Here is a 10,990-nt window from a genome sequence, read left to right as displayed (position 1 = left end):
CACTGTGTTTATATTTCATTATACAAACATATGGATAAATGAGAATATATGTATGTATAAAATATGTGTTTGTTTTTGTGTGCATGCGTTTATAATGTATGTATGACAGTTGTAAACTGCACATGCTTCCCAGAGAACATCCCAGGTCAGAGGTTGACAACATACATTCATTGTTTAGCAGTAGTTCATTGTTTAGCTGTACTTGTTGGCTTAAAATTTGTTCAGCAAAGGACCCAAACAGTTTTTTTGAGCAAATTTTATTAGCTCCGTAAATGGAGATAATTTAGATTTTTTTAGAGGACCCTATATTAATACAGTACTAACAGAATACTCAAGTACATATTTTCCCTTTTGCTTGTTTGTGTGTTTTTTAAATAAATTTGCAAGAATTTCAAACAAACTTTTTTCGCTTTGTCATTAAGGGATATTCTGTGTAGATGTCTGAGGTAAAAAATGAATTTAATTTATTTTGGAATAAGGCTGTAACATGAGAAAATTTGGAACACATAAAGCACTGTGAATACTTTCTGCATGCACTATAGTTGGCGCTGTCACCTTGCATGAAGATCCTGGGTTCTAAACCTCCACTGACTGGCTCATAGTGTCTCATCATGTCTTCTTTTGAGGTTATCCGGCTTCCTCTCACAGTCCCAAAACATGCATGTTAGGTTAAATGGTGACTATAAGTTGGCTGTAGGTTTGAAAGTGGTGTTGGAGCTCCAGCCCAAACTCAAAAACCTTTGCTTGCATGTTAACTAGAAAAGTTAAATTGCTCCCAGTAAACACTCAACTACAGAGGATCGTGTTCTTAGAAACATGGAGTTCTTTATCTATCCTTGTCTATGTAGCTCTTAGGCAGTTTCGTCATCTAACTCATTTTCCTTGTCTACATATAGAAATAAATGAAATCATGTGAAGAGGAAACATTATGCTAGCTTTGTATTGGTATAACGGATGAAGTCAGACATTGTACTGAGGGGTCATTTATAGTTCAATTCAATTCAATTTCAATTCAATTCAATTTTATTTATATAGCGCCAAATCACAACATAAGTCGCCTCAAGGCGCTTCATAGATACAGAGAAAAACCCAACAATCATATGACCCCCTATGAGCAAGCACTTTGGCAACAGTGGGAAGAAAAAACTCCCTTTTAACAGGAAGAAACCTCCGGCAGAACCAGGCTCAGGGAGGGGCGGCCATCTGCTGCGACCGGTTGGGGTGAGAGAAAGTTGGATCTTTATGTCAGAAGTGCAGTGCAGCATATGGGTGTATATGTTTGTTAATGTTCAAGAGAATAGTTCACATTCACAGTGTATGTGTGGCTATTTACTATAACACAAAAACACCACAAAGACAGAGAAAACCTCTGTGTTATACACTGCAGTTTCACAAGTCAGATAGAGGAAATGGTGATAGTAATCTATACTTCCTGATTGCTGCAAACTGGATGACAGATGCATAAATCTTTCCAAATATACAAGATCGAACTGAACTTCAATTCTTAGTTTAAAAGACCAAAAGTGGAGAAAGCATGGATTTAAAAATGGCGAGAACAATGGGCTTCAACAAATTTCCAATCATTTTCTTTTTCACATTACTGCACAAGGCTAGACACGCAGAACTATGTACAAAGATATTTTTTCAGAATATTGAAATCCGAGGTTCTTTTAAATTTTCCAAAGATTAGGCACTAGTTTTAAGAAAACTCTTTATACCTACAGATGTTCACAGGCTGCGTGGGTGTGTTTCTGACTGTTCTTTTGACTGATCTGCCCCATGAATGGGACTTCTTTTGCATTTAGCTTCATCATTGAAAAGGGCATTTCTCTTCTTTACTCTTCTTCTCCTCTTCTTTTTTTCTCACTTTCTCTCAAGTCTCTCAACTCTCAAGTAGAATCAGATAGACAATGTATGTCTCATTGAGTGAAAAATAAAAAGCTCAACTGATAAAGATGCATTAGCATGTTTGCAGCTGGCATAATAGAAGGCCATCTTTATAACATGGAATTTTAATGTCATCTCTTTTTTGTTTTCTTATTTTCCCCGAGTTACTTTTAGTAGAACTGCTAGTAAGTGTCAACCACAACTGTTGTCATTATGAATGTACGTGACTTCTTGTTAATCTCTTATCATTTAAAATGGTCTATGCATTAAAGGTTCACAGCATATCTCTTGTTATGTCTTGTGATCACAATATTGTTACAAAGATGATTTTTTTGAAGCCATGTGCACTGTTTCATGCAGAGTACTGCAGAATTGGCTATCCTTTTGGAAGGTTCTCCTCAGCACCACCGCCATAGCTTCCAGTAACCTTTTCATTGCAAGACAGTTGATGGCCTTTTGTAGTTCGCTCAATGTCAGTCCCACATCTAGCTTTTCCATGATAGTTAGTTGGGGAATCGCAGTTAGTGCAGTCTTTACAACTTCTCATGTTTTTGCCATTAATACAATATACATCTTGTTTGATAATTCTCAAGACTGAATGGCCATTGTATAAATATGCCTTTGTACTTATACATCTCCAATAGATCTTTTCTTTATTGATGCAAACCTTTTAAAACTCGAGACTCTGCACTTGTAATATTGTATATAACGGAGGGATAACTCATGGGTGAGATATTGCAGTTTCTTAAATGTTGGTCAGATTTGTTTATTATACTTACTTTTTTCTGTTTATCTGCTTCCAAACAGCAAATTGATAGAGACTCAAGCTAATGGCTGTGGACAAGAAAATCAAGAAAAAGAGTGGCATCTGGAGCAGAGTCTAAAAGAAAATATGTCCCAGCAACAATGCCATATATCTTAGTTAAGTCAGATATTTGTTTATTATCCTTATTCTTTTGTCTGTTTGTCTGTCTGGAAACATCTCAAAGAGAGAGATCTGAGACATCATCTTTATTTGACTCAGATGTGACTAGTTGCCTGCTCTAGCCTCCAGTTTTCTCTGCCTTTCATCCTCCCATTCCACTTCTGTCTGTAAATGCAAATAAATGTATTATTGATAAGGTGAAGGCTCTACACTAACATGCTGGCTACACTTGGTGGTAATCACAGAGTGTGCATCGGTTAGAATGTGCTCCCTTTTTTCCCCTAAGGCTTAATGCAGACAAATAATCCTAACAGTGTTGATGGGTTTACTATTAAATGCAGCACAGAGAATATGTGTATGCATGTGGTTCTGGAAAGTCGGAAATAATTATAATTGTTGTTAATAACTCTGTCATAAAAAAATCAAGGACTGGGACACAAGCAGCAATTAACTATGGATCTGATCGAGCCCTGAACTGTGACTACCAGCTTGGCTGAACTGATTATAAGGGGTCCAACTGCACTAAGTACAGTCCGTGGAATCCCCCTTGTGGGCATGGTGGGAAATAACATGCCCTGCCACATCTTCAGAACAATTGCTTTATTTGATAGAACAATGATATGAAATAGTAATTGGTCACAATCAAATCTGAAATTATAATTTAGTATATTTAAAAATATTTTCACACAACAGTTTATGTGTTTAAACACATATGTGTTTAAACACATATGTGTTTAAACCACACATATTACAGTGATCTTACCTGGAAAAAGAATTTTACTCTTTAAATAATTCTGCATGAATAGTATGAATAGCCTATTTAAGGTCATGCCAAAGCACTGCAATCCGATTTAAATCCAGACTTTTACTAGGTCACTCCAACAGCCTATTGTGTTTTGTTTTGGCAGTGTTCATTTTAGATATATGCATCTATAAAAAATCTCAAAACCCCCAAACTAGATCGATAAGGCAGAGGAAAGGAAAGGCAGAGGTTTGTCATAGTGATCTGTGCTTTCTGGAAATAGAATTTAGAACATTTCAATGTTCAACTGATTCACATAACTCAGCAAAATACACAAATACACAAACCTAATCAAACACAACCAATGCCGTTGGCAACGTGCAGCACTGTTGCTGAATTTTGGAAAGTGTTTTGTGTGCTTTTGCAGCGTTTTTCTATTTGCTGGTGTCTGTTTGACCTCTCAGGGCCACTGTACATATCAGATCTCAATGGGAACCCCCCACCCGAAAACAACCAGTGCTATATCTATATTAATATACGTTTCAACCCCCCAGACCATCACTGACCCACCACCAAGCCAGTAATGCTGGCAGCATAATATTCTCCACGGCTTCTCCAGACCCTTTCACAGTTTTCACAGACAACTATGAGGAGACAAGATGCAAAAATCTGAAGACGTCACTTTATTTGAAAAAAAAAATTACAAATTACTCGAAAGCTTTTTAAAAAATGTTAAATGCAAAACTTATTAGAGTACCATGCAGCTCATTGTGCAAATCGTTATTGTAAAATATTATTAAAGTAGCATTACTGAAATCTATTCAATTGTACTTTGCTTTACTTGACAGGTGGTGTTTGACTATATACAGTAGCCACAGACATTCCTAATTCCTAATTTCAGTTAGTTGTTTTTTGTTGTTGTTGTTGTTGTTTTTTAATTTTTGCATATGCAAACAACACAAATCCCTCCTTCTAGCTCTGTGATCAGGATGCATTTAAAGGCTGAAATGTCAGTGAAGTGTCCCACAGATGAAAAAAGTTGCCTGACTGTAACTTACTTTGACTTTGACCTCACTATATCTACGCACTGTAACATGGAAGGATTGATACTTGTGCTCATGATCATGGCAAGCTCTTTTCATGGCACAAACTTTTACACCATGTTAGAATTAAGACAGTGGATGGTTCAAAATCAGGTCCGGAATTTTCACTGGAATATAGGCTTTGTGGTGGTTCTGTGTAATAATTACTTTTTTGAGTAATGATTCCAACACAGATCACAAAAAGAGGGGAAATAACGTAACAAACATGCACAAACACTAGACCCACAGTATTCAATTGATTTGCATTAATATAATTTTATTATCGCTGCTTAGCAGTGGTGGAGACTCTCAAAACAGAGCTGATGAGAACCCAGTGACAATTGATAGGAGAATTGATAAGGAATCGAACTGATAAGTGATATCACAGTTCCCGGTTTACACAGGAAATCGCAACTTTGCTCTCAATAAACTATTTGATTGGGTAAGGGGGGTCACGTTGAATGAGTTATACTGCATGCTACTGGTCTGTGTGTTTCCTATAGATGTACAGTGACTACTGTAAAGGCAATACAAAAGCTGCGATTAAAATAACGCTACCGTAAATACTGGAAACTTTGCTCACACCCCGTCAAAATCGGACCGCTGTCCTCCTACTGATGACCTAAGTTACGAAAGTTAAAAACTTAGCTTCTTAACCCTTAATCCTCCGTTCTTTTAAATAGCCACCAGAGGGCGATACCTCCGTATAAAAAGACTTGGGAAAGCTTTTTCCACACCTTTGAAAGCACTTCGTTTCCACTGTGTATTAACTTTTCACAGGTTGACACCAGACTTTTTCTTTCTTTTTTTATGATTGAGATGTTGAGTTGTTTGTTTCCTGTCATTTGTCACAGAGTTTCTCTAAATTCACACCCAGTTTCACACCTTGGCTCAGGCGATTAGAGGATCATTTTGTCCCTCTGTGGGGGGATACTCCCACTAGGTTTATGTCTGGGACTCTCCACCATTTGACCTTAGAACTGAAGAAGCTTCTCGGATGAGAGGTGAAACGTCTTCAAGTAATTTAAAGAAGTCAAGACGCTTTTCTTTGCAAGCTCCTTTGACTACGATGACCTGGATGACTGAGAATCTTCACAGACATCTAAATTCAAATATTTTACTAATTTGTTTCTTCTTTCTGTCATTCACTTACTTTTACAAAACTGTAATTTTTAAGGGTCACTGTTGTAAATTTTAAATTAAATTAAATAGTCAATACTTGTATATGGTTCATCTACCAGTATGTGTATGTGTAGCATGTGGTTCATACATATTCTATGATGGTAAAATTACTGGGCCACCTAAACACTACATCTACAAGAGCCTCTCAGCCATAAAAACTTGCCATGAAGTTCACTGAGCACAGTTTCTGTCCTGATGTTAATGCCAGGATTAATACTCTGCAGTTTTTGAGTCAGCAAATAGTTGGTGACTTGTGCTGCACAATGCACCTCAGCACTCTGCATCTCTATAACTTTATGTGGTCTGTCACTTTGTGGCTGTGCTGCTGTGGTTCCCAAATTCTTCTACTTTGCAAGAAAAAAATCACTTACTGTTGTTTGTGGGCTATCTGAGAAGACCAAAAATTGACTAGGTTATTGATGTTATACACCTGTGCCATTAGAAAGAGAGATGCATTCAAAGATTAAAAAGTCTGGCCCAAAACATTTGACCAAATATTGCAGGTATTCATCACTACACTGATTTACAGGTATTCTCTAAAAACTAACCCATATAAGGAGTGACATAATTAGGGGAAATTTCTACTGCTATGACTGAAGACTTAAAAGAGATGATTTTTGAAAGACTCAGACATACCGAACCATGGCGGATACACTGCAGTTTCACAAGTCAGTCAGAGGAAACTATGATATAAATCTATACTTCCTGATAATTACAAACAGGATGAGAGATGCTAGAACATTCACAGATATGTGACCAAACCAGAATAAAGTTGAAATGACTCACTGAGTGAGCCATCAAAAATACAAATGTTATTTATAATGAGCAAAAAAGTACAAGCGCATTAATATATGGAGCTATATGTAAATTGAATACACTGTTTGTGCTTCATTTAAACAGTTATTGTCCAACTGCATGTTAGCAAATATACTGTAGAGTAGCTGCATTTCTCTACACAGTAAAACACCATATACGGAGCTTTATAGCCAGGACATTCCTTCTTTTAAGAAATGTGCCAGACTTGGTCCCTGCTAAAATTTTGGCTACCTTTCTGATAAGTTTATGTTGATTTTTCAGCCCCATGATGGTTTCCTTCTCTTGTCTTTGCGTCTGCCTAAAAATTAAGATAAAACTGAAGTTATTCTGTTCTGGCTGGTGTTGCACTGTCTTTGTTTTGTTTTTGGGTTTTTTTGCAATTGTCGCACTTTATGTAGTCCTGTGTTGATTGTTATATGTCATATGTAGCACTATGGTCTTGGAGGGACGTTGTGTAATTTCACTGTGTACTGTGCCACGGCTCATGGTTGGAATGACACTAAAGCCACTTGACTTGACTTAACTTGTTATTATACTTGGCCCCAAAAAATCATAGAAACACATTTACTCTGGATGGCCTCCAGTACTACTGTGATTTTTGACCAGAATATGTCCTTCATATTAAATAAATATGTAGAACTACAGTCCTGCATTTTTGGATTATATTATAATCCTACAAACTTATGTTTGTCCCTAAAATTTGAAACATCCTGTCTCAGAGTGATGGCGAAAACCACAAAATTTGATAAATTTCTACATGTGAGTTTTTGTTTTCAAATTCACCATGAAAAAGAAGTGATTTGATAATTGAGTTTTTGTGCTGAGGTTTATGCAAGAGGAGATTAGAAACTCTGCAGTTGTTGAGTCAGCAAATTATTGGCAACCTTTATGCACTGTGTGCAAGCAAGTGAGCAGGAAGAGCAGAAATTAAATTGTTGAGGTTACTGATTTTATACACCTGTGTAATTTTATAGACTCTAATTTTATATATTTAAGAATTCAAAAACTACATTCTGTGCTTGTACTTCAGGGAGACTCTGGTGGCCCATTAGTCTGGGAAGCTGCAAAGGCGTATGGGTGGTGTCTGCCAGTAGGCCAAACCCAAATTATCTAACAGTCCACACTTATACTAAGATAGTTATATAGGGACTGAATTGATTGTATACTGAAACATAAGTGAAACACTATCAAGAGATCTAATGACTGAGATATCAATATTCAGGCTGATTACAATGATGACGATGGTATACGTGTTTGTAACACATAATTAGACAATAAACTGTTGCACTTTGTTCTTGATGTCTATTTTTCATCATCGTAATACAAACTAAACACGTCCTTTGTGATTGTACAACTGGCTTATCGTATTATACCGCGAAGGGCTGTCTGAGTAAAACACTGTATACTTAAGAATTTATCCTGCTCTACATTGCTGTATATCATGCTATATGTATTACAAAAAAGCAAAGTGACAGATGACTTGACCTGTAACTGGTGCTACATGTCAGCTGGCTTCCTGTTTCACGCGCCCCCAACATTCTGAAAATAGTTTGTTTCCAAGTAATCCGCCAGGCTTTCTCACTGAATATTGTGAAGATGCTTTCTTGAAGCCATGTGCACAAATTCTTGCAACTCTTGCAACAGTCATAGCTTTCCATCTAATACATCATGCTAACAAACAATAACTTTTCACACTGTTGTCACTCTTTAAGTATATTAAGTTAATTACCTTCTTAATTTTCTTTTAAATTTTTCTTTCATCATGAACCCCAAAAAACATTTTACCCCATGGTTTTAACATTCTTGCTATAAATTGAAAATGTTATAAAATGTCTTCTTTCTTTAACATTGTTCATAGAGTTTGTACTGTGAGTTGACTCTATCAAGTCATATACTTGAATCTTGGACCAATTTATAGCAAAGCCTGTCTCACAATATCTCAACAAAAAGCCATGTTATATTCACCTTTTTGTTTTGTTTGATTTGATTTATTTTAAGCTTTATTGAAAGATTTTGAATCTATAACAATGCATAATGTGACCCTTGTTAGAACTATATTACTATTAAGCCTGCTTAAAGACTCCAACTAAGACTAATGAGCTACATTTAATAAGCTACACTTTTTTTCAGCTTCTGGAGGTGTCAGAGATGATCTCTTTATAAATGTGGTTTGACACCCCATCATTTGCATTTACAAAAACACAAACACTTCCTCCTTTATTATAAGGAAGCATTTAAAGACTGAAGTGTCAGTGAAGTGCTCTTCAGTAACTCACCTTGACTTTGATCTCACCATGTTTACCCACTGTAACCTGGCAGCACTGATACTCGTGCTGACTCTTCATGATCAAGGTAAGGCTCTTTTCATAGCACAAACGTTTATACAAAGTCAAAACGGAGTCCATGAAGTTAAGATTTTGATGCATAGAATATGAAAACCTTTTTCTCTCCAGTTCATACAGGAGAAATCGTGGGTGGCCATAAGGTTGCACCACATAGCAGGCCGTACATGGTGATTTTGGAGCTGAACAAGTCAAATGGTATTACAACATACTGTGATGGCTTCCTTGTAAATGAGCATTTTGTGATGACTGCTGCCCACTGCGAAGCCAGGTGAGTTTAACCCACTCATGTTTATCTAAAATGAATTATGTGGCCACAATAATGCTAAAGTTACACAACTTCAAGCCACAACCTTTGACTGCGATGTAGGTTTCATGAAGGATTTATCTTTTCTTTTGTTAATACTAAAAATTATTATCTTTATTGTTTCAAGATATTTTTCCCCTATTTTTCAGATTGTACAAAGTCTTTCTGGGACTTCATGATTACAAAAATCGCAGAAAAGTACAGACTGTGACTGTGGATGAGACAAATGCTTTTCCACACGAAGGCTACAACAAAACTTCTTTAAAAAATGACATAATGCTTCTTAAGGTAAATAAAGACCAAAATAATTGTATTTGACAAAAAGATTATTATTAATTTGAGCTATAATCAACTTTCATTTATTATATTAGGAAAAGCTCAGTCATCAACAAACAGCTGTTAATCTATATACTGTATATATTGATACTAAAATTCTCTTATTTCTCGTTTTCTTGAAGTTGCATCCCAAGGCTAAGTTCAACGAGAATGTGACATCTATTACTCTCGCAGGCCGTGATGATGTCCCAAAGTCATGTGCAGTCCTTGGCTGGGGAAAAACAGAGAATGGTAAAGCATCTGATGTACTCCGGGAAGTCAATGTGAACCTGACTGACAATGAGTTGTGTGCTAAGGAAAAAAAGTACTGCTCTAAAGGTACAACTGGACCAAGCAACGTAAGTAGATTTTGCATCTTATAACAAGAAAGAAAAAAGAGCATTGATCAGCATTGATAATTAGCTCATTGTTCACTTATGATCACAATAACTACATACTGTGCTTGTACTTCCAGGGAGACTCTGGTGGCCCGTTAGTCTGTGAATGTGGAACGGCGTATGGGGTGGTGTCTGCCAGCAAGCAAAACACCTACAGTTATACTATGATACCTGAATACAGAGACTGGATTGACTGCATACTAAAACATAAGTGAAAGTCATAATACATTTAAACCTCAGATCGCTAAGACATCTGATGACTGAGATATCAATATTTAGACTGAACTGAGACTGCCTAACAGACAAGATATCATTGTGACCTAATATACTGATACTGCATTTCATGTTCTTAAAAACAGTAATAATCAATTATTGCTTTGCCTTTCTGTTAGAGTAGATTCAAAGAGAACCCATGCCGTTATGCTTGTTTGTAACATTTAATGAGACAATAAACTGTTTTTCTTTGATGTCTTATTTTCTTAATAGCAATGCAAACAAAACATATTTTACATGATTATGCAGCATATTTTAAGTCGATGTAAACATATATATTTCCTAGATATATGAACAAAAATCAGGAAATATATTGTAAAGGCACTTGATGTTAAACATGTAAGCTAAAGCATGCATTACAAGTGAAACAAACAGGAACAGAATCACAAAAGCATATTGTTAAATGGAGACATCAGGTTGGGATCTGAAAATGTGATAAATGCCAGAGAAAGTTATGTAAAGTCTTTGTAGTCATGCATTTTTTTTATTTATTTGTAAACGCTTCATGCTCGTGCATTACCTTTTTCACCCACTAGAGGGTGCTGAAGCACCACCTACAGAAGAGGACGCACTCACTGAGGTCAGAGCAACGAAAAGCAGCTTTCTTACCTCAGAGATCAGAGTAGACAGAAAGAACAATGGACAGCTGAGGGTTTGTTGAATTGGAGCATGGAGCTGGTGAATAGGTTATGAGTTTACACGCGGTCTGGTCTATTCCTGT

General features: G+C 36.4%; 1 protein-coding gene across 1 annotated transcript; it reads left to right on the top strand.

The window, feature by feature from the left end:
- The first annotated feature begins 8,905 nt into the window (after positions 1 to 8,905).
- LOC147301074 (mast cell protease 1A-like) lies at positions 8,906 to 10,437 on the top strand. Its single transcript, XM_086282888.1, has 5 exons — positions 8,906 to 8,986; positions 9,088 to 9,247; positions 9,433 to 9,571; positions 9,742 to 9,957; positions 10,074 to 10,437. Exons 1-5 carry the CDS (start codon positions 8,929 to 8,931, stop codon positions 10,209 to 10,211), a joined length of 711 nt encoding a protein of 236 aa, XP_086139014.1. The 5' UTR covers positions 8,906 to 8,928; the 3' UTR covers positions 10,212 to 10,437.
- The last annotated feature ends 553 nt before the right edge of the window (positions 10,438 to 10,990 follow it).

This window comes from Aulonocara sp. 'chitande type north' Nkhata Bay, linkage group LG23 (genome assembly GCF_057382095.1).
Source record: "Aulonocara sp. 'chitande type north' Nkhata Bay isolate Kocher_YH1m ecotype deep benthic linkage group LG23, A_spYH_male_GT1.1, whole genome shotgun sequence".
NCBI lineage: Eukaryota > Metazoa > Chordata > Actinopteri > Cichliformes > Cichlidae > Aulonocara > Aulonocara sp. 'chitande type north' Nkhata Bay.
Note: the sequence above shows the minus strand (reverse complement) of the source record. Positions and strands in the feature narration are given on the sequence as shown.

What these genes read in the sequence shown, in the direction of transcription:
- LOC147301074 (XM_086282888.1), top strand. Translation starts at nt 8,929, where the DNA reads ATGTTTACCCACTGTAACCTGGCAGCACTGATACTCGTGCTGACTCTT. An exon ending in GCTGCCCACTGCGAAGCCAG is followed by an intron (nt 9,248 to 9,432) that starts GTGAGTTTAACC and finishes CCTATTTTTCAG; the next exon opens with ATTGTACAAAGTCTTTCTGG. An exon ending in GTACAACTGGACCAAGCAAC is followed by an intron (nt 9,958 to 10,073) that starts GTAAGTAGATTT and finishes TTGTACTTCCAG; the next exon opens with GGAGACTCTGGTGGCCCGTT.